This window comes from Rutilus rutilus, assembly GCF_951802725.1.
Source record: "Rutilus rutilus genome assembly, chromosome: 6".
Taxonomy (NCBI): Eukaryota; Metazoa; Chordata; class Actinopteri; order Cypriniformes; family Leuciscidae; genus Rutilus; species Rutilus rutilus.
This window is the reverse complement of record NC_140214.1, coordinates 14,672,073-14,699,423: the sequence shown is the minus strand read 5'-3', so window position 1 is coordinate 14,699,423 and position 27,351 is coordinate 14,672,073. Positions and strand designations below refer to the sequence as shown.

Below are 27,351 nucleotides of genomic sequence, written 5' to 3'. Positions count from 1 at the left end.
TGCAGTGTAACATTTTGTCTTTATTTAATTTCATCTACTTTTTCCGATATCATCATTTTTAAACAGCAATATCCACAAAATATTAACATTGTGCAAGAAAACATGATTTATGGCACATCAGAGAAGAACAATTACAAAAAATAGATATATTTCTTCATAATCAAGGCAGAAAGATACATATGCATACACAGGAAAAAAAACACAAGTAATGGGACAGGCTGAGATTGAAATCTACTGGCTAAGGACTCAGCTACAGATATTACCCACACAAAGCCTAAATCTCACCTCTCATGGTCATGAAAGAGCTTGATGGTGTGTGAACTCTAACAACGTTAGGGGACGAGGAATTGAGGTTAAGGTATCACGGCCTTCTCAGCACCTTAAGTGTTCTCGCTGCGCGCAACGCTCACTTGTCCTAGCGCTCGCAAACAACGGGTCTCGCATCGTAGCGAGACGTTTTCTCAGCTAAATGATCGCGGGGTCTTAATAAACCGGAGTGCGGGGAGTTGTTAGCGTACTTAAGGTCAGCGCTATACTTTGGAGCACAGTGCATCCCGACACTGGGACGAGAGGGTGGAGAACTCAATTCTAACAAGCTAACTTAGCTTAGCTGACTTTCACAGTGTTTGCTCCAGTGTAATACCATCAAATGTGGCACAGCGAGTTTGGTGGCTGTTCACTTTTACAGCACATTTGAGCACTTCATACTTGGCCTGAAAGACTTCAAAATGGCTCTTCCTTTGCGATAACATGGTTAGCAATGAAAAGTCAGGGACTTTCTAATGTAACACTTGAAGTGATTCAATTATAATCCTTCATTGTATGATACGGTGCTTTTTCTCCTGAAGTACCCATCTCTTTCAAGTTATTTTGAACTGCAAAAAGCCACTGCACTGCTCCGTTTTGGATTGACAGGAAGTGATGTCGCTGGAGCAGCTCTGTCCACTGAGCAATTCTGTTGTCCGCTGACCTGCTGGATGACACATAGCATCTCGTGACCTTCCCACGCCTTAGTCATTCTTAATACAGGAGCTGATGATAGCATCCCGTGGACCGCAGGGAGCACAAACCCCCTCTGTCTCACAACGAGACCCTTTTTCCTGCACTATGTTGTTATTTTCCAGCATACGAAGCGGGACAGTGGGGGAATTCTGTTTTTAGCACTTATCTGAATACTGTGAGTGACTGTTTGGGGATCATGTCACATGCAAAACCGTCACTCTCGGTGGCCAAAAGACTCTCAGATGCCTGCGAGCATCATGTGCTGAGTGCACATTGGACAATTAGAGTTGTGGGTTGACCTTGCCACTCATCTTTTGCACGCGACTGCTCAGGCCGAGCCAAACCGAGGGCCTGTTGCATAACACTGAACATATTGCCCTTAAGATAGACTTAGCAACACGGACCACCTCACGAAACGAGCCTCGAACAAAGCCTTAAGCGCCTTGTGTGGGCATTGTGTCAACGATCTGTTCCACATTCCCTCACAGGGAGCCGGTAACCCATTTACTATCACAAGTCCATCAAATCCTTCGCTCGTGTCTTTTGCCTCGCCTGAAAGAGGACCAACTCAATGGTTATATATGAATGATTGAAGAAACGGAAATATTACACAAAGATTACAAAAAGATAAAACATCCACAAAAAAAAGAAAGAATGAGCTTTAGTTATCAAACACTGTACAGTTTCATACTCAATGACCAGATTCCATGTTTCCATAGAAAGAAGAAATTGGAACAAACAAATCCAAACAGCTATTCTCAAAGTTAACACCTCTGAAGATATCCAAAAGAAAGTTTATACATTTTTTTTTTTTCCTTCTGTATGGATTTTACAATCAAGTTTGGTTTCAGAGAAAAACAAAAATGGCCTTTGCAGGGGCTTTGACTTTAAAATTACTAAATTTTATGAGGCATTTCCAAGCCTCTGTTATTAGGACTGTAAAAATGTATTATTATTTGACACCAGATTTTGGCCTTCAGCTTTCAATAAATTTGACCACCGCAAATGTTGCAAAAAATGTTTGTATATCACATTAATATTTCAAATAACAGGGCTCAATTTTTAAGAGAGGGCTGGGAAGGATAGTATTAGGTAAATATATTTTCTCCATTATATAAAATCATTCCTTTATAACTTAGTGTTTGAGAATTCTGAAATATAGTATAAACATTAGAAAAAAAACAAAGCATTAAGCCTAATGAGTTTTAATCAATAATAAAAAAGAAAAAGAAACAACAGCTTACAAACGGACTGAAAAAAAAAAAAGAAAAAATATTGGCAACTCTGGTTAATGTCTTGAATCCCTTTGTAAAACATGAAATGTGCTGTTTTGATAAAGGTAAGCATACCTGGATTCAATTTTGGCCATACAAATCTAAAATGAACCTTTAGCTTGCAGATTCGACGTAACAATGCAGGGTTAATACGAATCAACCGTTTACCACAGTGTGACTGGGCTAGCCAGCTAGTCAGTCAGCATAACCATGACTGTCTTCCTCTACTCTCCTCCATCACCTATGGTAACAAGGTCAGCCGCTGCACTGAAAAACATGCTGGAGTATCTCTCAGTCTCTGAGTAATCTTTTAAAACGGTTTAGAAATTCCCAAATCTGCCACCTCCAGTTAAGTGCGTCTATATGCATGAATGTAAACAGGCGTGCTGTGCAGATTCATTCATCTAGATTCACTCAACGCCGGGCTACATGACGCTAGGTAATACAGATATTGCCCCTTTTTGTTTTTACCGAGAGAGTGTGGCGTTTATTTTCTGGAGAATACCAGGTAAAAAGAAGTGTTGGACTGAATTGCCCATTGACTGGGGATGGGCATCGGTTAAAGTGGGACTGGGATAGCTGGGCTAGACAGAGTAGCTATAGAATGATGCAAGGCTTCTTGTCTTTGAAAGGATTCTCTGAGGTGGGAACCCCCACCAGCAGAGGGTCGCTGCGGGCATGTTGCTCACAGTAACTCATGAGGTCTGCAGCAGCCTTAGACACCTGAGAGAGAGAGGAAGAGGAAGAGATGGTGATACAGAGAGAAAATCATCCAAATCTGAGTGCAAGTGATGAAAAAAAAGAATAGAAAAATGACTGGGGAGGAATTCTTGTAATTTTAACAGAAAAATACTTGCTGTAGTAAATACCTGTTATCTGGTTACCATATACAGTGAAAAGTTGTCAATGGTTTAATCTCTCATATGTCAAATTTATGGTTTTAGGAAGTATCGCCATATCATTTATGGTGAAAAACAGTAAAAGGACACTCCTAAAAGTCCCTGCATGACTACACATATTTTTTCTTATTATTTTTATCATCAGTAATGTACATTATGGTTCTTTGTGTTCCATTTTTTGCTGTTTATTGCATTATTTAGTGTCATATTTTGTCAACACCCTTGTGGAATTTTGTATTTGTGTGTGCCTGTGCACGTCTATACGTGAGTATTGCTCATGTGTTATGGACAGGCCACTTATGATAAACTCTGATTCATTATGTTGCTTTCTATTGTGCCACCTGTATTATTATGGTGGTAATCAGTAGCCTACATTTTAATATAAAAAGCATATTTCAGTAAGGTGACAATTATATTACCCTTACATCACTGCACAGTTATAAGCTGTAAAAACACAGGCATCCCATAATATCAAATACATTGCCACAGCATTTTATATGGTGAATATCTGACAACCACAGCTGCTCTCTTATACCGTAAGAGAGGCATTTGAACACCACAGTACAGTATGTCACACCTCCAATGCATCAATAAAAAGCAAAAAAGCTATTGCTATTGGTTGAAAGCAAACACGTTTCACCGAAAAACGTAACCTTGTGTACCTTAATACGTTCGAAGCCTGCCTCGATCCTCAGCTGCTCCACCAACTTCCTGGCCTGGGCTATGTTATTAGTCGTCGACATTCTCTGCCATCGGTTATCGTGCCGAGTAAAATGAGAAAATTCTACAAGAAAACAAAGATGAAACAATATTCAAATGGAAGAAGCATTCAAAGCACATACAGTATGACCTATGGACAATCTATGTAATAAATGAGATAAAATGCTCTTTGAGGTGCTTTCAAACTCACTACATACTTTTAGAAGACATTAACAAAACCTAGAAATGGCATGCAGGGACAGCAGGGAGTACAAATAAAAGTGAAATAATTAAAGGGATAGCTCACCTAAAATTAAAAACGGTCATCATTTACTCGCCCTTGTTGTTCCAAACTATAATGTATTTTGCAGAACACAAAAGATGATGTCACCATATGTTTTTTTTTTTTGTCCATACAATGCAAGTCAATGGGGTTCAATGTTGTTTTGAACCACACTGACTTTCATTATATGGGTGAGTAAACAGATTTTTTTTTTTTTGGGTGAACCATCCCTTGAAGTTACAATCATATCTTATAACTAAGTTATAAGTCATATCATATAACATATCTAAGTCAAGCCTCTAGAATAGTTCACCTACATAAATTACATGTAAATCAAGATATTTGTCAGACAGCTCCGACCACACAACTACCTAGAAACAATTGTCCAGACCACCCAGTTCAGTGGGCCCATCAATCAGACTAACGGTACAACTGAAAACAGGTGCCGGTGTCCTCTGAGGCCAAGCACACCAGCTTATCTTCTCCCTCCTTATATTAGGACCGAACGTTCTGAAAACAAATTGCGTGAGGAAAGATGAACGCACACCCTTAAAATAAAAAGGGACTGTTTTTCAATGGGATCCAAACCAACATTGGACCCCATTGACTTCTACTGTATGGAGAGAGGAAAAAGATCTCATTTTGTTCCACAGAAGAAAGAAAGTCATACAGGTTTGGAACAACATGACTAAATGATCCCAAACCGTTTCTCATGTCATGCCATTTGCTAAATACAAGCTTTTCATACAGCTACATCCTCCAAAAGGTCATTTTCAGAACCACTTAGCAACATCGAGTACATTTTAGTATCAGCACACCCACAGAGAGGTGACTATCAAAGTAACCGCAGAAACAGAGGAAACTCTGGAGGCAGTGAAAGGTTTGGTTCTTTCTGGAGACAAACACACTCCTTATACGACCCCCTCCCTTTGCTCCAAGCACGCGCTCCCAAACCAGCGCTGCACCCCTGGCATTCCAGGACGTTCCTAGAAGGGGCCGTAGTTCTAAACACATGTTGCTTAGTGCCTGGGCTTTGTCTTCTCACAGCAAACACAGTCTCTTTCACGGCTCCGTGTGCTGCATTCCAGGAAATATGCACAGTGGCCCTGCATACATAATTGCAGCACTCTAGAATACATTGGCATATTCATTCAAACATACAGGACTCATAAAGGACGATGTCTCCCTTCACAATTTTTTTCCAACCACGTCTTCCTTTTTAAAAAAGAAAACCCTCACAGGAAAACTGCACAAACTTTGGATACACAGAGCCATAGTGTGTACCAAGTAGGCTCCATGTAGGCTGCTGGGATTGAATCTTATCTACTGAAAAGTTGTACATTGACAAAAGCGACAAAATTTGCTTTAGTATGGATATAAATAAGAATGTTGCAACTAAATACTTGGTTATTTGATTTTAATATGCTACTACAAATTTCAAATTGACTATGACAGCAACTGTTTTTGTAGTTGGCAACTAGAAATGTGCTAGAAATTATGAATCTACACAGATGCATGCATTATACTTTCACATTATGTATGCATGTTTACATTTTCAGCTCTTATCAAGCTACAGCTAGTTTTTGCATAGTCAACGTAGACTCTTCATCTTACTGACCGAGTATACATGACGCAATGCGTAATCATATATTTGAAGGATGAAATACATGTCCGACGTGCAATCGCATTGCATCTAGATCTGTTAGTCTGACTTCACAAAAAACTGCTGTGATTTCAGTTGGACTACCCTTGTGAAAATGAACTGTGCTTAATTGTATTTAATGTGCACATGTAGTGTTCTTCAAAGTATACATTTCTGAAAATTGCATATAATCTAATATTAATGAAATAAACACCACTTAAGTGTCCTTAAAGAGAGTACATTTTCAGGTCTGATTATTACCACAACTTTTGGAACTCCCTATGGATCTTTATTTTCTCAGAGTCAGTCACCTTATCCATGACTTACTCACACACACACACTGCTCATTCTCTCTCTCTCTCTCTGAGCTGAAATTAGGCTCACGTGCAATCAAACCATGCTCTTTCGCATAACTGTGGAGAGTCTCCAAAACAGGCATCTCTTTCTCCACTCTGTGGAATTCTGATCCAGTGAGGAAGAGGAGGAAGGGACACTGGAAAACTGCACCCCACCCTTGAGTCCCTATACTCCATTTTCAGCCACATTGAGGTGTTGCATATTCAACAATAATAAAAATGTATTCAGTGAATAGATACGTTTTAATGAATTGAAATTAGTTACCTAACACTGAACAACACTTTTACATCATTTATTAATCTAGGTAAATGTTCATTTCTATACACTAATGCATTTTTTTTAAATTCATTGTTTATTGTTCATGAACGCATTAGCTAATGTTAACAAAATGAATTCACTTACAGACCATACCAAAAAAATTATGCATGCTTCTAACCCATTTGAAATGTCCCTGAAGCATCTAAAAAAAAGCAAAAAGCACTGATAAATCAAGGATGCAGCATATAAACAGTGGTCAAGTGAGAATCTGAAGTATGCATCATTCTGTTTGGTCACAGTCTGTTCTGAAATGTGCGTCTTTGCAGGCAGACGTTTTTCTTGAGTTCAAAGTGAGGTGGCACTTCCCGCCAGCTTTCAAATCGAGCGGTAGTATTAAATCAAAAAGCCCTTGCCTCTAACGGACACCTGGTGGCAACGTGCCGGCTCTCTCAGTAATCTCACCAGGCTCCAGATGCTTCCTACATTCCCGCCGCTCTTTGAGTGCTCGGCGGGAATACCGTATATGACTGTTCTAAACAAGGAGAGTGAGGGAGGAAAAGAGGGGGGAGACAGAAGAAAAGAGAGTGTTCTGGTCGTCAACAAAACCTGACCAACGGCCCCTCGAGCCTGGCGGGGAAAGATGCCTCATACAGACAACCAAGAGAAAATCTGAGCCTGGGGGATTATTCAGGCCACTGGAATTTGTGCCTGCTCATTATTTAAGCATTTGGAAATAACAGCTGCTACATCATTGCTAATACCAGTTTATGCTGTACTTAAACAAGGAGTTATAATAATACTTAAAATAGCTTAGAACAAAAGTGCAAACAAATTCATCATCTTTTCAATGAGCAGCAGTAAACACTATGGCCATTCGTGAACTAAAGCTGATGTTTAATATACTGTGCAAAAGTTTGGGGTCAGTGCAGGGTTTTTTTTTAGGCTGCATTTATTTGAAAAAAATAAAATAATAATTATATATATATATATATATATATATATATATATATATATATATATATATATATATATATATATATATATATATATATTATTATATTATTATTTTATTTTTATATAATCATATATATACACTCACCTAAAGGATTATTAGGAACACCATACTAATACTGTGTTTGACCCCTTTTCGCCTTCAGAACTGCCTTAATTCTACGTGGCATTGATTCAACAAGGTGCTGAAAGCATTCTTTAGAAATGTTGGCCCATATTGATAGGATAGCATCTTGCAGTTGATGGAGATTTCTGGGATGCACATCCAGGGCACAAAGCTCCCGTTCCACCACATCCCAAAGATGCTCTATTGGGTTGAGATCTGGTGACTGTGGGGGCCATTTTAGTACAGTGAACTCATTGTCATGTTCAAGAAACCAATTTGAAATGATTTGAGCTTTGTGACATGGTGCATTATCCTGCTGGAAGTAGCCATCAGAGGATGGGTACATGGTGGTCATAAAGGGATGGACATGGTCAGAAACAATGCTCAGGTAGGCCGTGGCATTTAAACGATGTCCAATTGGCACTAAGGGGCCTAAAGTGTGCCAAGAAAACATCCCCCACTCATCAGACCAGGCTCATCAGACCAGGCAACATTTTTCCAGTCTTCAACTGTCCAATTTTGGTGAGCTCGTGCAAATTGTAGCCTCTTTTTCCTATTTGTAGTGGAGATGAGTGGTACCCGTTGGGGTCTTCTGCTGTTGTAGCCCATCCGCCTCAAGGTTGTGCGTGTTGTGGCTTCACAAATGCTTTGCTGCATACCTCGGTTGTAACAAGTGGTTATTTCAGTCAAAGTTGCTCTTCTATCAGCTTGAATCAGTCGGCCCATTCTCCTCTGACCTCTAGCATCAACAAGGCATTTTCGCCCACAGGACTGCCGCATACTGGATGTTTTTCCTTTTTCACACCATTCTTTGTAAACCCTAGAAATGGTTGTGCATGAAAATCCCAGTAACTGAGCAGATTGTGAAATACTCAGACCGGCCCGTCTGGCACCAACAACCATGCCACGCTCAAAATTGCTTAAATCACCTTTCTTTCCCATTCTGACATTCAGTTTGGAGTTCAGGAGATTGTCTTGACCAGGACCACACCCCTAAATGCATTGAAGCAACTGCCATGTGATTGGTTGATTAGATAATTGCATTAATGAGAAATTGAACAGGTGTTCCTAATAATCCTTTAGGTGAGTGTATATATATATATATATATGATTAAAAAGTGTCAAGAGATCCTCCAGAAATCAGAAAATCTAAAATCTGTGTAGTACAGGATGAGTCGTCAATATTTTTGGTCAGTTTTCTGTCAACACTAGCAAACTGTGCCTCAATGCTAACACACATGAACAAAAAGCAGGCTAACCACCAACTAGTAGTCAATGTTGAAAATATGAAGTTTTGCACATCCCTATTATCCGTAAGCCAAAGTGGCAGCATCAAAACCCTGCTGTTTGTCATACTGTGCCATATTGGCACAACCAGACAAAGACATCAGCAGGTTTATTAGGCTTCTGTCACTTTAAGAGCTCCACAGATCCAATATACTGTCACCTGTGCATATTATTTCTCAACTGTTTACATTCATGTAAGACACAACAGACTGTTTAGGAGGATAATCATCAATACAGGCATTTTGACGTGACTTTGTGTGAATATGTCCAATCAAGTGCAAGAAGGAGAGAAATAAAAAAAACAAAGTACAGCGAAAAAAAGTCTCTGTCTGAGAGGTGTCTTTTTTGTGTGCGTGCTTCGGAAGTCTGTTGCACACACAAAACTTCTCACACAGCGCACGGGTACTGAATTGAGTTCTCTTTCATGTCGTTTTGCGCTTGAATATTTAAACTGGAAAGGCTTAAAAACACGAGCAAATGACAAACTTTCGTGACGATGCAGCACTGGCCAGATCGGGCAAGTGAAAGTTCTTTCAAATGTCGAGCGGTGTTTACGTTGGCCACAGGGCATAGAGCAGTCCTTATTGTCGAGCCCTCTACAGGGATAGTATAAACCTATAAAAACCTGTTCAAAAACATTTATTATTCATGCAATTCTGTTTAGTGACAATAGTGGAGTTAAAATTACACTATATTTTATGCACACTATATAAGAGCGGGGAGTTCATGGCAAGTTCACAATGTAGCAGTGCTAAACAAATGACTCCAAATTACTGTTGCGTTCCACACCCTTCGCCGAATCTGACAGGCTCAGTCAGCTGCTGCAAAGCTTCTTACAAGAATCAGAAACCGAAAACACATACAGCTTGATCAACTGCCAACAGAAATGCCAGAAGTGTTTTCCTCAGCTTACAGGACTTCCCAGCATAGCAGCACACTTGAAGGGGAGGGAAATGAGGAGAGAGGATGGAAACCGAGAGGAAATGAATGGGATTTCTCATCTCCCAGCTGAGATCAAGTGAGGGAGTGTTTGCTCACGTCAGCATGTATGTGCACAGAGGGGTCACAGAACATTCGTGTGCTTGTGCCTGTGTGTCTGGGTGTGACCAATGGGGACGGATCTGTAGAGACACCGAGGGCAGACAGACTCATGACCAGGCAGACAGAAAAATAGACAGAGGTACAAATGACTGAGGTGGGTGGAAATTGTTTGGACAGGCTTATACAACATGTTCCCTGCAGAACAATTACTGATACAGTTCTGGCAGACGCATGGGGCATGCAAAAATACAAAGACCTGATGCTGTAAAAATGAGCATTATGGAACTGTTCTCAGTGGCCTTTTGTTTATAAAAAGTTTCCAAGCATCAATATAAGGAGCTTACAAATGAATTATAATGATGACTATGTTGAATTCTTGAGGTCAGGGACCGGTGCAACATCTCCAACACCCCACTGAAATGTTTGATCAGACAGGTGGAGCTGGCATTGCCGGTGTGTGCATCACTCCGTGGTACCTACACCACCCTGTTCAAAACTTGTTTAACAAAAAGGCAAACAAAAGAGAGATGAACGGCTCAAGTCAAGGCACTTTATGATAATAACTTTAAATGGTCATACAGTGAAAAATGGTGGCTAAGGAATTTCTTAAGCATTTGTTTAAACGTTCAGAGGAATTGTAGGAATGCGGTCCGATGCAATTTGTGTTGAACGTTACAAGAAGCTATTGTGACCACAAATCCAGTTTTCACAACACATGTAAGCCATAAATACTCTTAATGGGATACTAATGCAACATGCAATAGTGAACATAACATACTTTAAATCATTTGTAGGTCCATTGGTGTATAGAGAGATGGAGCAAAAAAACTAAATGTTGCATTTTGAGCTTGGCCTTTTTCTTTTAGCTTGGTCTCTTATGCTCACCAGGGCTGCATTTGTTTGATCCAAAATACAGTAAAACAGAAATATTGTGAATCTTTGATGCATTTTAAAGATAATACAAATATATGTAAAGTAATTTATTCCTGTGATGGCAAAGCTGAATTTTCAGCATCATTACTCCAGTCTTCAGTGTCACATGATCCTTCAGAAATCATTCTGATATGCTGATTTGGTGCTTTGATTTCTTATTATGATGATGAAACATGATACTTTTTTTTGATGAAGTTCAGAAGAACAGCAGTTATTTGAAATGTATTTGAAGTATTTATAAGAAATCTTCTATAACATTATAAACGTCTTTTTTAATGGATTTAATTTATCAAAATTCAACAAGAAGAGGAAATTTATTACACACACACACAAAAAAATTCTTTAGAGGCCAAATGCAAATGAATATGCACAACGCTCTGTGTCTGGAAAAACAGACAGTTAATGCCAGAAAAGCACAGAAACATGTTTCTCTTGTGCCTTGGGAGGAGGCCCCTATTTTGACAACTCACCAAAGTGAGGTTGAGGTTAAAACTGAGCAGGAAGAAAAATGAACGATAACCTCGCCCCTACAAAACCTGGAATGCAGGTGACAGGAGGATGAGGTCAGGAAGTGCATCTAGTCAAAACACAAAAAGCGTGTGTGGGAGAGCCATGTCCTCTCTGCATCTACTTCATAGGTGTCGTGACATTTTTTTCCAGTAATGGATGGAAAGAAACTGAAGCATAAACACATTTTCTGCAATGATGAAATATTAGGTTGCACCAAAACCGGATCTAGAAACGTGAGAAGCTCTACGTGACTCAGGAAGGTGCATGAGCTGATAAACATCTGCAGTGGAACCAAAAAAAATGCACTTCCTATTCTGAGAATTGTGTATTTACGAGATGGCACAAATCATAACAGCCTTTTCATGATTCACTGACCTCCAGGAGAATGTTATGCGGTCAGATCCTTTGTGATTGAGTGACTCTAGAAGCGGGACACTTGGTTTACTCACAGGGTCGCTCATGCAAACATGTGGTTCTAGCATGATGTGTGTGCACATTGGACACAAACAAGGCCTTTGAGGTTGGAATCAGAGCCAGGTGCATAGTAATTAACCATTGTAATCAGACAGTAAACAAGCATACAGGGCAGAACAGAGAAAGTGACTAAGACTTACTCCCCCGGTCTGCTTCCTTATAAGGGCAAAGGAAGCTAAATAGACGGAAATGGGGAACTCCTAGGGGGTGCAACGCAGCTTACAGTAAGTACGATTGGCTCTTATCTGGGGGATTCTGAGTCAACGTTCCCATTACCAAATATAGCATTCCGTCTGTTTTCCAGCTCCTTGAAGTGAGCAGCCGTTTACACTGGAAAGTCTGCAACATGTTGAGCAAATATGACACATGTATCATTTTGAGCTGTGGATAAGGATGACATGTGGAGGAAATATTAGCCATGCTCTCCTCAATGTCTTTCAGAGCTGTGCCAGCTACGGAGACACTGTGTTTGGACTGAAAGAGACTTAGATGGGACAGCGTGGTTGGGTCTGTCCTTGTGGGAATGTACATGCGTGGAGGTTAGGAGATATTTGAGATGACGCGAGACATTTGTGGTCAAGGCAGCCTGTGACGCAAGAGCACTGAGAATGTCTTTCCTCTTTTACCCTCTGATAAAACTACAGCACTGTTGGGAACACATATAACTTAAAGTCACCATGAAATCAAAATCGAAAATTCATATTTTTTACGGAATATTGTAGTGTTTGGCATAATTAAACTGCGCATCATTTTTTTAATTCATGTGCCCTATCAATCTTTTAATAAAACATCGACTTCACTTTCCCTTCACAATCTCTTCATGGGGGCGGGACAATAATCCCTCCCCTCCAGCAGCAATTAGCAAACAACAACAATCCAATGATCCAATCAATTCCCGATAGAAAAAATAAGGTCCTGCCCAACATTTCTGTGCTTTTAAGATGCCGTTTCACTCGGATAACTCGGAAGAAAAGATGATCGCAATTTCCGGTTCATGCCGACTTCAAAGGAATGACGTCAACTCATCACTCAAATGTAGATAGGACACAGTCTACGCTACTTAGTGTGATATATTAGCAATGCACGACGGTATTAAAGTTTTGTCAGATGCTGGAAAGCCAAAAATCATTTTCATGTCATGGTCAATAAAATCAATCGTTTTAAACGATTTTAAGTTAATCTACACATCACAACATTTTTAATGTACAGAATGAAAATGCATTAGAGCTGCACGATTCTGGATAAATTGAGAATCATGATTTAATTTTTTTTCAACAAAAATAAAATAACTTGTAATTTAGTAGAGGTTCTGACAAAATGTTAAAAATATAAAAGAAAAAGCTAATTCAAATACTTTTTTTAAGTATGCACAATGAAATATATTTCCAATAACTACCTGGAATCGTCCTTACCCCGTTACAGCGCCCCTGTGCAGAACACCTGCAAAAGGCTTAGTATAATTTATGACTATGCAAACTGTCCAAGCCTACAAGAAAGGCCAGTTTCATCTTTGATCCAGAGTCTTGCATTTTTTCTAGGAAACCCTTCCTCTTTCTCTTTAATCTGATATTATAACTCCAGGAAGTGACCGCGCTGTTCTGCATTGCCACAGAGCTTGTCTATCTCTCCAAACACAACACTAGATGACCTCTGTGATGACCTCTGTGACATCTCACAAGTGCCAAAGTTCTGCTGACACCCTCCCCCGCCGACCGCTTCACTCCTTTACTTGAATCTGCTCTCCATGACGCACATTGCACGCATCTCCTGCGAACTCTATGTATACAAACAAGAGACACATTAGCATGGTTCGACACGTGTTTCAGCTAATGTTCTCCACTCCTTCTTCAAATATAAATATAGACCTCTTCAATGACTGTGACATGGTCATAGACAACAAACTAATAAACTCTTAGTGCTTTATTGCAGCTTGACCCACGCGTTGCAATGAAGCCACTCAAGGAAAGCATTCTCCTATTGTAAACATGCACAGGTGATTTGTGATTTTTAAACACATATGATGACTTAGTGATGATTACATAATTTACAAACAGTTCAGGCTAATCCAATGCCAGGAGAACCCACAAACTACAACTGAACAGACAAACGGAGGGTCTAAAGATATATATTTTTAAGATTTCATTTTTTATACACGGATGTGAATCGATAATAAAGTAATAAAATAAATAATAAACCCCATGGTACATAGTACAGTGATGTTATTGTTAACTATTTCCCCGGCATTGACGTTATTTTCCATCATTTATGACACAACGCTTCCCCGCCATTTTTCGGCAATCCATGTTTTCACTGCTATACGGTAGGGGGCGCTATTACGCATCTTCTGAAAGAGTACAGAATCTCTGGACCAAAACACAGGCGAAGAAGCAGCAGAAACAAGAAGCATTGCTTACGCACATGTAAGCTAACGCAATCATCAAACAGCATATAAATAAATCAGAACTGTTTTGATCATCGTTCTGAATTAGATCCGGACGATTCTCAACTTTGTGTTCACATTCAAGTGTTGATAAAAAAAAAGAATGCATGAAGCTAGAATAAATGTGTGTTTGCTTTTTTGTTAAAAAAGGCTCTGTTCTTTCTTTTGACATATTGTATGTTCAGATATTCATATTCATTCAACAATATAATCTGGTGGCCATAAAAATGTTGTGAAAATTATCAAATGCTGGTGCTGGCTGGCAACTTAAAAAAAAAATAAAAAAATAAACGCTGACAGGGAAAGAGTTAACTAAAACTAAAACTATTTTAAAAACCGCTGATAAGGAAAGAGTTAAATAAAACTATTAAACATTGTTTTCATTAATTGAAATAAAGCTGAAATAAAAAAGTTAATATTAAATGAAAAACTTGCTCAAATAAATAAGTTGAAGTTTAAGTCCCAAAATCACTAAAACTGAAATAAAATAAATAAATATTGAATAACTAATAACTAATAAAAACGACAAGCATACTGCAAAATTACTAAAACTAACAATTTTAATTGTATTATAAATAATACTAAAGTAACACTGATGTGCACAGACTATGATGATTTATTTTTTTTATTTTTTTTTACGTTGGTTGATTCATTGTACTGTTAACGTATTATGTCTTGTATGTTCATTGTATTTATTATATTTTGTATTCTATGTGTGACTTTTATTGCGGCCTTCTTGGCCAGGGCTCCTTCGTAAAAGAGACTTGTTCTCAAAGGATTTCCCTGGTTAAATAAGGGTAAAAAAAAAAAATTGTATCTTCACATTGAATGCTAAAATTATTGTACAATCAACATAAAGGAAGAATAATTTCCATAATATTTGTTTAATGGTGTCTTCTAAATGTTAGCGATGCTTATGGCGACTCCAGTTAAACAAATCACGAAAAAAATAGCGGTGCAAGCTTATTAAAATCACTGTTATTAACCTAGACTTTTTTTATTAAGTCATATCTCACGCATATGTACATACAAACAGCACAGTTCCCATTCCAGAGTAACTGATTTATCTGCATGTAGTCGAGTAGAAGTCGCAAAATGATTAAAATGCCTTCGCTTAGGTAGAACAAGTCATTATTGTACGACAGACGTTTCCTAACTGAAGCACATGGAATCAATTGCACATGACTTGTAATGGAGACAAATCTTGATAATTACTACGGCAGGAATGGAGGCAGCTTTAATAAAGTGACCATTCACTAATGTCACACAGTTTTATAAATGGTGACCGGGGGGGGAGAGAGAGAATGAGACGGAATGTTTAGAGTCGGTCTAGGGTCGCTCTCTGCGTCTGTCGCTACCTAAAACAGCAGGGCGTTAGGGAGATATACGGCAGGCCGTTTCACACCTCTGTCGTGAAACTGCGTAAAGCAGGCGGTTCACATGCATGGCAGAGGATTTCTGTCCTGGTCCCCATCGGACTCCCGCTGAGAAGGGCTGTTGCAGATATCAGCTGCACAGGTGTCAAACCTCACTCCTGCTTTCCCAAACAAGCCACCCTCAGTGCAAAGGGTGTAACTGACTTCTCTATCCAAACAGGCGGGAGTGCATGTGGTAGAGCACAGGGAATCAGGGCTGTTTACATGCAAAAGACCTAAACGGAAAGGCTGCAAGGTTGATCCAATTAGATATGTTATCAGGACAGGTGACTAGGTGTGAAGTATTTTTGTTGTTGAAGGCAGTCAGAAAAAACTCTACCAGTAAATGTTTTTTTAAAAAGTCAATACACATTATGCAACACATTTCCTTGACCTGAAGCATGTAAACAAATGACAAACCGTCTTTGAGCCTCTTGCTTTATTGCAGAACTACATGTAAAGGCCTGGTCAAGTACCAACAATGCTGTTTTGTTTTTCTCAAATGCATGATACTGACCTATTCTATCTTAAATGAAATGTCCTTTCTCTTGCATTTTGCATTGATCAAACTAGGGCTGCACAATTAACGATAAAAATGACAATGATAAAAGTGATCTTGAAAACAGCAGTGAATTAAATTATAGCATCATCATTTTTTTTATCAAAGTATTCTTTCAATTTAAATTGAAATATAATAAATTAAATGTAATTCTAAAATACTAGTAAATTATTAAATGTATTGCTAAAATATTTTAATTAAATACAAAATGTATCACTCAAATATTTTAATTTTAATTAATGCATTAATGCAATAAAGAACATATCAAGGAGAATATATATATATATATATATATATATATATATATATATATATATATCAATCATGCAGCCCCAGATCAAACTGATACCCATGAAAACTGTTTTCCCCTGAGCATTTATGCACGAGTGCTAAACCTTTGGCCCTGGTTTGCAGGACAGGACTCAGTGTTGGGAAGCCACACCTCTTCCCTGAAATCTTCAACATGTACAGAACGTGGAAATGCCCTTAAATTAGGTCAGTCACGCTCTGGGAGCTTAACCTACTTGCTTAAGTACGAGAGGAAAACTGGATTTATCACCTCACCAACATATCTGCCCAGCCTTTAAAGGTGCTGAAAAGAAAAGGAGTATGATTAGTAATTTCATATAAGAGAGCCACACAAGAGAGCTTGTTGTTTCAAGTGTTTGGCCGTGGGACTGAAAAGTGTGTTGGTGGCAAAACACCCAGGTGTCAGCTGCAGCACCCCGTACCCGTGACTGTGCGCACTCAGCCAGGATTCCCTCGTCTAGTCAAGGGAAGGGTCAACTTGTGTCAGACTTGAGTCAAAGTTGAGTCTCGTGGTCCAATGGTCACGGGTTAGTCGCCGCAATATCTCCCGCTGCATAACCAGCCTCGGCACACCCGTCTCATTTTTAAACGCCTCAAATGTGAGAAAGTTTGCATGTCTGTTAACTATTCATAAGGGCATCTATGATCACTTTTAACCTCAATTGCAAATTCACAACTGATTTTAACCGGCTGAGGAAATTTCCCTGAAAGACACTGCAAGAGTAACCTGAGCTTTGCTGTCAGAGGTTCATCTGTGCTGGACAGACAGAAACTATCATACTGCTTACTGTACATACTGTTTACTGTACATACTGTATCCTGCTTTTTGTATGAAGTAGCACATGAAACCGTATCCAACAATACATTTTATAATAATAATTAATATATTAATATACCTAATACAATAAATAATACTATGTATTACTTGTTATTTTAATGTAGAGAAAATTTTAATATTATATTATTATATAATACATTCATTTAAATGTATTAATTACATTTACAAGATTAATTATTAATAATACTTAACACTAATAATATTTTTATGAATTTCCCCCTTTGTTGTCTCCAAATGTCTGAACGCAATGCAGCCTGATCCAATAATGAGAAAAAACATATATTAATACATAAATAACAGCTGACATCACTATCACTTTGCTACACTAGCAGTGGAAGGTCGAGTCAAGCGCATTGCATTGTGGGATACAGAATTGTATGGGTTGTATGCACATTTTGGCATGTATTATATAATCCAGGCATTCTATGAATACAGTAAACATAATGCAGAATGAGTTACAGTATATGATGGTAAGCAATTCTGAACATTTCCCATTCTCGTAACATGCAGCCACAATGCAAAACAGTTCAGAATTCACATGAACAGTAAAACACTAACAAACAGCCCATGTTCCTATATTTGGATATCAGCTGACTTGCGCATTATACAGCTGGCTTACTCGGAAAGGTAACAGATAGCAACATGAATGCTTATGAACTTTGAGTTCAATTATGCTGCAGAATCCTTACATAAAGGATTAGAAAGCAGGACAGACAGTAGCTTAAAGCTAGTACACCAGACAAGACATTTAAAACACTGATTATGCTATCAAATCAGCTAGAACATGGAGAGAATAATAGGATAAAAACACTTTGTTATGTTTCTACTGTAATAATCAACTTTGAACACATAATGCACATCCTGGACAATTCCTTTCGGTGTGCAAACCAAATGAAACAAAAACTAACAACTGGCTAAGCTTTAGTTTTACAAAGAAAGAATGAATACAATTCCAGTAAGAGGAACATTACAAATGAGAGCGGCATTCCTGCAGCACTTCAGTAGTTCACTGGAACTTAAAACTATTCAAACTATGCTAGTCTTTCCTCTAACCAGAAGTGTAGCACAGACATGGATGAAACCTTCTATGCAAATGAATTTTTGCAATGCAAACAGAGCTTGGGGCAAGTTATGACAGGAAATATTCAATTACTTGCTGTAACACTTTATGGAAGTACTAGCATACTGCTATTACACATTCATGTTTTTAACTATTCCAACAATGAATGCATTATGATAATTAATTACACTTAAATAGGATAATGCATAATGTTTATCATTATTTTTATGAAGCTTATTTTGACTAAATGTGACTTAAAAGTAATAATGTTATAGAAAGCAATGTTATATTAGTCTTACTGTTAATAACGCAACTATGAGATCCCTGCAAATGTGCATAGCAACGTATTTTGCCTGCTAAAACAGCATTATGGAGGCGGTAGTGCGCAAGTAGTATGCGATGCATGAGTGGGCCGCACATGTAGGTGAGAGTGGGAGACTGATCTATATGCTGGGGAGTATGTGCGCGCAGTATGAGAGGCAGGAGGAGGGAGTGCATCAGCAACCGTTACTCACATTCCCCTTTTCAACGACAAAAATGAAAGCGAGTACAGAGCAGCAGGAATGCGGCCAACTGTCGAGCTGAATAGGGATTACTAAATGCCGAGGAGATCGTGAAGAGGCAGTGGTGAACATAACAACGGACTCTTAATGCTACAGAGTCCAAATCACACATATTAGTCATTATTTTTGGGATGAGCTGCTTGGATAAGATGCTTGCATCTCCAGCACTTGGCATGCCACTCTTTGTCTTAGATGCAAACCTATTATATAGCACACTATAAAACCTGCTACATAATCCTGCCATGTGAGGCTGCTTCAGGGATGTGATATAAGCTGTTACGAGTTGAGTGAAATCCCAGGAGATCCACATCCGACTCTTTATGCAACAATTACCGGCACATGGCATGCACCTGAAGAATATGAAATGACATGCATGCCAGTTAGTCAAAGTTTTTCACCCACTCTGCTGGAAACGGGGAGGAAAAAAGCTGAGGTGCTGACTCATATTTTGAAAGCGCGCTACATAAATATCACAGTCATCATGACCCAGCACTTTTTGAACTGTTTCTCTCGCCAAGCCTTTCATAACACGCTCAGCTCTTTCACAACACAGACAAAGTAAAGGACTTAAGTGTGGGGTATTCACCACATCCATCTGTTGAATAACAACCTTGCAAAACATTACAAAATCTATCACAGGTTCTAGCTATTTTCAGCACTGCCCTTTCTCATATTTTGAGCATTCTGAAAAGCTAGAATTGAATTTACTGCATTTATTATACCACATGCTAGCTGGAGAGTTGCTATGTTCCATGTTAAATATGGAATTATTCAATAGCTCATTGTTTAGTCTGTAAGTCAGTGCAAGAAATGCATGACTTGAGCCTGACCGACAGTCTATCAGTCACTGACAGACGTCTAGTCACCGGATGGCAAAAACAGAAATTACCACAGTCCCTACAGTATATTTCCTGTCTGCCTAAAAAAAAAATCATCTCTAGAAAAAAACAGACACCGTGTTTGTGTAACATTCAGACTGAAGTCTCAGAAGGTGTTTTCCCTGAAGCATGTTTTTTTCCAAACGGGACCCCATACTTTCCCCCCACAGTCTGTGAGTCAGTCAGCTGACGCAAGACAGCAGGAATCTAGTCAGGGGTTTTGTCCCGTCTAGACCGAGCAGGACGTAACTAGAGATGGAATCACAGTGGAAAACAAAAGCAGAGCCTCTGCAGTGAAGTCCTATGCTGCCACTCTGTGGTGTAGTATATATGTGGCACTCTTTATCCTTGACTACTGAACTCTGTGGAGGGTATTTATATAATATTAGCATATTCCCAAAAAACAATTGTTAACTGTGAATTTACAACTGCAAATTTACTGTAAAGATTTTCAAGATATTAGGACCAAATTATATATACAGTACAGGTCATTCCTATTTTTAATGTTTTTGAAAGAAGTCTCTTATGCTCATCAAGACTGCATTTATTTGATCAAAAATACAGAAAGAACAGTAATATTGTGAAATATTATTACAATTTAAAATAATGGTTTTCTATTTTAGAATACTATAAAATATAATTTACTTCTGTGATGCAAAGCTGAATTTTCTCCAGTCTTCATTATCACATGATCCCTCAGAAATCCTTCTAATATGCTGATTTATTATCAATGTTGGAAACATTTTTTGATGGAGAAAAGGTTAAAAAAGAACAGCATTTATTTAAAATAGAAATCTTTTGTAACAATATACACTTACCCTTCAAAAGTTTGGGGTCAGTCATATTTTTTCTTTCTTTTTTTTGAAAGAAATTAATACTTTTATTCAGCAAGGATGAGATCAATTGATAAAAAGTGATAGTAAAGATTTATATTGTTAGAAAAGATTTCTAACTTAAATAAAACTGGCGCAGAAACAGCCGCTAATGAGGCATCTATGTATATATCTATGGACCCTTTTCACAGAATGTAAATTTCACTCCTGCAAAGATTTTATTTTTTTAAATGTATGTGCATTTGTAACACTATACTTTGTATTATATTACCTTTGCATCAAATTACAAAAAAAATAGTTAATGCTGCTGCTGTATAATACAGCGACTGTGTAAAGTTGCTATCTTTCTCTCTTCTAACTGCCGTTATCAATCTCTCTCTATTTTCTCCCTATATTTTTGAAAGTTGTGAAAACACTATTGTGGAGTTTTTCTTTTGCTATTTGGGCAAATTAGAACACAAAAATATATTTAATGTAGTCTCTCATTCTGTACTCATTCTATTCTGTTTACCCAACTATGATGACTTCTACATACATTTTATAAACTCTTCACGAGTACTCAGCTGGTCAAAATACCATCTTATGTGGACTACGCACATACAACAAGCACATTTAGCCCAGCACACAGCATGGTTTTGGATGTTTGGTAAGTTCTGTCTCCCAATAGGCAATACGTCATAAAAGCCGACCAATCAGGTTGTGACCGTATCCCTATGTATCCCTATGCTAAGCGGACCAGGACTAAATTATTATTTTTTTGGTCCAGACCAAACAAACCAAGCCAACCAAACTACAAGCGCCACACTCATGGAGTAGAATCAAGTATACACAATGTTCGTCAACTACCTCCTATAGTGGTTTGTTTAATGGCCTATTTTGTTATTCCAAAACAAATAAACCTAAGGAAAACCAGTGACTGGTAATTATTAATGTGCATGATAGCAATAAAATAATTCTGAGGAGGCATTTACACGACACTGAAACTTTTTAAGCGTTTTGGCTGTACATTTACACGACAATGGCATTTTGGGGGCCTGAAAACACACGTTTTTGAAAACGATTATCTGTGTAAACTACAAAATGCTCATGCGTATTACGTCTTCAGTCTATATAGCCGCGTAGTTTTTCTTTACCAAGTGACATCGCCATCTACTGGCATGGCATGAATAATACAGCATTTTTAGTCATTTTTGTGGATCGATGTGAATGGGGATCGTTTTGACAACAGTGTCGTTTTTACGTGAAAAAAGTAAAGGAAAAACGTTTCTGTTTTTAGTACATCATTGTCGTGTAAACGTACCCTGATTCTACAAACAAAAACTTGTAGCTATACATAAAAAAATTGCAGTTTAAGTATGGTTAACATAATGAAAATTTGAAATTATTGTAACTCTCCTTTCATTGTTTGATTTTTTTTTTAAATCATACATTAAAAACCAAATTCCTATCTTCTATCAGATGTGCAAACAACATGTCAATGACAAGCAATATGCAATTTAGAAGCATGTACACATGAACTGTCTATATATCAGCACTGAACCACAATGAGGCCTCATCTATCTCTATTATCAGAACTGAACTGTGGACTGGGTGGTTGCTATGGACACAGCTCATTGTAGGCTGCAGAGAGTATATGCATGAATCAGTTAAATATTGTTACATTGACACCCCCATGTGGTCAAGCTGCATCAGATTTCCTGTATGCCAATATATAAAATTCCCTGTCAACTAAGTACAAACATAACCTGTATCTACATTCTTAGTTAGATCAGTATAACTTTTATTTGGAATTTGTCTAACCTGGATGATGGAGAGGCTGTAGACCAAAGCTGGCTCAGGTACTTGCAGGTAAGTTTGCTTGTCTAGAAAACACAAACACAATACACATTTCATTATCATTTATTGGAACCAGAAAATATTCATGCAACATGTTATTTACCCATTTGACCATATATTTGAGTGGTCCCTCCCTACATAACCTTACTCCATATTTAACATTTGATCTGTGAATAAAAGTAGGTATTGCTACAACTGATATACTGCAATTAAAAAGTTAGATATAATAAGGAAAAAAAAACACACAAAAAAAAAAACATCACAAACAACACATCAACACGTACACACACACAACTATAGCAAAAAACGTATTTAAAAAAATTATAATATCATAATTCATAAACATTTTAAGTGTTTTATTATTAAACACATATTAAACACTTTAACATTAATATGTAAAAATATATATATATATTTAATTGTTCTATTTGATTCACTAGAGGGCAGTGTCCTGATGCAAGGCCACTAATATAATTTATATAATACAGATTAGGTCAGAATTAGCAGAATTATTGAAATTTTAGTCTGCTTTTAGTAGCTATGCAGAATTAATCTGCCCCACCACCATCTGTAAGGTTTAGTTTTATCCCTCTCTAATCATGACACAGAAACATGCTCAGACAGGCTTTATCTAAGCAAGTGTAAACATACTGTAAAGTCTACCCTTATTTTCAAATGGGTTACTGACTGTGCTGGTACACCTTGGCTAACACAGTATCATAATTGTCAAAACCTTTACTTTATAATCCTCTTGTTCTTTGCAACTATTAATGCCAGTTAAAGTATGAATATCATTGACTTAAATTATATCATTATGACCAAAAATAAATAAATCAATCAATCCTATTCCACACTAAAAAGTATGTACTAGTCTAAGGGACTTTTGTATTAATAGTTAATCCTATGAATATGCAATACTGCATTAAAAATAAATTAACCCAACATATTTATAGTCTAATCATAACTGGCCGCACTTTCATCATACAGTTTCAAAGTTGTACACGAGATGGTGAAATAATGTGCGTTCCAGCTATAACCATTATTCATGTTGTCAAAACAAATACTTCCAACCAGGCAAACCAGAGTAGAAAGAGAGAGAGAGAGAGAGAGATGTGAAGCGGCAAAATCAAAAACTATGAATTATTAATCTCATCTCATTCAGTGGAGCTCTAAGTATGATCCTAGCCAAGCAAAACAAAGTGGCTGGACCAGTTGATACACCTACTGCATTTCACTAACCATCTGTTACTGTACACAGAAAATGTATCTACTGTCTAAAAGAAATGTATGTTTTAATTAGGGTTCCTGTGGAATAAGTGAGTGAGCCGGTTCTGTAATTAGTGCACAGTAGCAGGTCCAGCTGTAACTATATTCATGTCCCTGGAAGACTTCATACTGGGAAAATATAGGTCGCTTCAAGACATCTGATTAGCTTGAGCTAATTGATTTTAAAGACTTTGTATGTTTGGTAATACAATCAATTTCACTACACAATTTTTTCTGATAATGTGTATATACTGTACATACTGAGATATATATATAGACATACAGTACATACACACATTATCAGAAACTTTATCAGATCAAATAACCGTTCTTTTACAAAGCATGAGTTCCGAATGAAAACAAAACCAATACGGGCATGTGCCTTTATATTATTATGTTTTGTACATACAAAGGAGGGGGAGGTGGTGCTTGCACCTGCACTTAGACAATGTGACATATAACCGCCCTGAAATACATTTAGCATCTGTCAGGAGAGTATACAGCATTAGATACATTGATAAGACATGGCAGACTGGACTTTGTAGTGACTCTAACCAGGCCAAGTGCACTGTGTACTAGCACACTGTGAATTCTGTGGCTCAGTATGGTAATATTGCCAAAATCGTGATAATGGCTCACCATGAGGTCACTTTCTATAACAGGCATACAGGAGCGATACATCAGCTCTGCAAATGTAATACATTCCATTGACCAGAGCAAATCAAATACTTAATCTGTTGAATCAACTTGCCCTTTCGGTTTGGGGGGAACCTAGTTATTGCTTTATATTACATTTTATTATTAGAGATGCTTCTCTGACCACTGCCTATAAATTATTCATTATCTTTAAGTTATCTAAATGTGATTAAACATGACTACTAGTAATAACCATAACCACTATGTAACTAAATCATATTTGTCATATGCACATACATTGTAATAGCCTTGCCAGAGGAGGATGGGCTCCCTCAGCTGAGTCTGGTTCTTCTCAAGGTCCAACCTCCCCGTTCACCTAAACATCTTATGGAGTTTATTGTTCCCTTGCCACAGTGGGTTCACTAGATGATATTCTGTACAGCTACTATGAACGAGATGTTTGGTGAAAAGTGCTATAGAAAGAAAACGCATTATGCACAACCTTATAAGTGAACTACAGCATGAAAATAAGGAAAGGCAGGCCTGTGGAGCTGTTACTGGTGCTGCTCGGCTGTTTCTGGGTTTTTATGTAAAGTCCAGAACAGTAACTGCATTCAGCCAATATTTAATCATGACATCGTCACATTAAATCAGCCCAAAACGATGCAAAAGTGCAGGCAGTTGCATTTCTGCCATAACGCACAGCATTTTGCTCCAGAGCTCTGTTGCTGTTGGTAGGCCTTGCTCACACTGATGGAAAGACAATGCGGGCATTTTGGCAAACGGTACAGAATGTACGCCTCCTTGCCTATAGCTCTGAAGACTCCTTCAAACGATGTATACAATGTACAAACCTATAATGACCCGGCGCTGCAAATATCTGCCACAGAATTAGAGAATATGTAAGGCGTAAAGGTGTTGACAGGAGGCGCAGGAAAGCTTCTTCTCGCCTGTTAAGCTTTAGTTTGAGCCAGAGCGCAAAGATTGATTCACGCAAACACCCAAATGCCAATCTTGCCCTCGCGTTTTTTAAAGCAGACACATAAAATGCACAGTCTACTAAATATTATTGATGCGAAGCCCACTCCCCACCCCACCGGACAACGCTCAGAAAATTCAAGCGGTTTCGGATTCGTGACACCGGTGGAGTGGAGCGCCGCGCCGCGCGCCCTGCCTATAACGCAAACGCGTTGAAAAACACAGGCGTTTAGGCAAAGCAAACGGATGCTCGATTACAAACCTGAAGGAAGGAAGCAAGGAAGAAAATAAGAGCTTGTTGTATACTCACCTCGTCTACAGTGCTTGTGGAGGTAATTTAAAGGGCCAGGTTCGCGCAGATTGATACCCCCCCTTCCAAACAAACACCACCCCCTCCGTGCACCAGTGTCCACCCAGTCAGTCCCCCCACCACCGGTGACAGCGTTCTCGCACACAAACTTGCTTTTCTCTCCTGGGAAAAACCTGAGTCGGTTCTGAGTCAAATAAGGCGGCTCTTCGTTAAAATCGAAAACCAATCAGTTTCGCCAGCTCTGCCCTCTCCACCCTCATCGGGTGCCTACGGGTTTGGTTGCGTCCGTCGGTGAACTGTTTCGCTGCTCGATGGGATTTTTGGGGTTTTGAGCTGCCGAACGGTTTAAGAAGTACACTTTACGCAGCGGTTCATCGACCCAGTCTTCATTAGCCTACACATTTGGGCGCACCGAACTCGATCCCGTCTTCCACCGCAGTATGCAGTAACGCCTACTGGCCCAAGAGGGCGCTAGTGTACAAACTCTGTTCACACATGGAAGAAGAACGACGATTTATTTCATTAATCTTCTTGTTAAATTTTTATTAACATTAACGCAGATTATTGTATCTTCTGCTTGCTGACTATTTTTTATTATTACCTATTTACTTAAGATGTCTTTAACAATGATCAAAATATGCAAGTCCTTTATCTTTTTCTTTGATATTTGATTTATTTTTACAAGTTATATACTCCTATTTTCCCTTTCTTTCCTTCTTGTGTTGTAGCTGCCACTTTCATTGTTGTTCTAAAAAAAACACACCCAAATAACATGTATTCCTTAGAACTAACTGTGGTCTGTTTATGATATAGCCTAGGATTGGCTACTTGTTTTTAAAAATGTTTTTTAAATACTAGTAGGGAGTAATCAAATTGTTGCTAGTATCCTTTTTTAATTTCACTAGTAAGCCTAACTATAGATTACATGTTTGTTATAGCAATATAAGCTACAGAATTTTATTCCAAAAATATAGCAACTGTTTGCTAAGCCAGTATATATTAATGAGATACTAGCAGTTCATTAGCAACTAGTCATTATTCCATTGTTTGTATTCAAAACTGTTTGAATGTGTATTGAATTCAATCATTGCTGGTACCTATTTTCAGTACTACTTGTAACTGTTCAGTTGATAGCATTTATTTAAAGGTATAGTGGAGGATTTTCTTTTTCCGGGTGGATCATCAAGACTATTGGTCCTCCTAATTGTCAATCATTCTGGTGATATGTTTACGTAAGGCCGTAGTACGTGCTTGCAAGTAAGCATGTATGAGCGATGCCGACAGCAAATTGTAAACAGAGCATGCACGAGGAGAACTGGGCTCGTGCATGCTCTCTCGCACACGTTTAATAGGCGTTCCCTCTCGGGAGCAGGTAGAGTGTTGCGCATGTGCAAGTGGAGAGGGCGGTTCTTTTCTAAAATTCGGAAAAATCCTCCACTATACCTTTATGTTTATACTCCATCTAGGCCTATATCAGAAAGTAGTAGGCTGTAGGCTAGTAGGCTAGCCTAATTAGTAGGCTGTCTTTGTAATTACTTGTAAAATTGAAAATGATACTATTGGATAGTAAGTTTAGTAACATAAACATAGAAAAAAAATAGCACTTGGTGGCATAGTAGCACTTAAAGAGATAGTTCACCCAAACTTGTAAATT

At 38.3% G+C, this 27,351-nt stretch overlaps 1 protein-coding gene across 2 annotated transcripts; it reads right to left on the bottom strand.

Moving 5' to 3' along the window:
- gng7 (guanine nucleotide binding protein (G protein), gamma 7) lies at nucleotides 1-26,190 on the bottom strand. 2 transcript variants are annotated; one of them, XM_084410583.1, is made up of 4 exons: nucleotides 25,698-26,190; nucleotides 22,472-22,533; nucleotides 3,838-3,959; nucleotides 1-2,999 (listed from the first exon to the last, which is right to left on the bottom strand). In XM_084410583.1, the coding sequence occupies exons 3-4, from the start codon at nucleotides 3,916-3,918 to the stop codon at nucleotides 2,874-2,876; spliced, it is 207 nt and encodes a 68-aa protein (XP_084266709.1). In that variant the 5' UTR covers nucleotides 3,919-3,959; nucleotides 22,472-22,533; nucleotides 25,698-26,190; the 3' UTR covers nucleotides 1-2,873. The 2 variants fall into 2 exon arrangements, with proteins under 2 accessions (XP_084266709.1, XP_084266710.1); XM_084410584.1 differs by lacking the exons at nucleotides 22,472-22,533; nucleotides 25,698-26,190 and adding an exon at nucleotides 13,173-13,259.
- Between the last annotated feature and the right edge of the window lie 1,161 nt (nucleotides 26,191-27,351).

Bases quoted from the DNA above. Each gene is read 5' to 3' on its own strand.
- gng7 (XM_084410583.1), bottom strand. From the start codon at position 3,918: ATGTCGACGACTAATAACATAGCCCAGGCCAGGAAGTTGGTGGAGCAG. The intron at 3,000-3,837 runs GTACACAAGGTT...TCTCTCTCTCAG, and splicing joins CAGGCTTCGAACGTATTAAG to GTGTCTAAGGCTGCTGCAGA.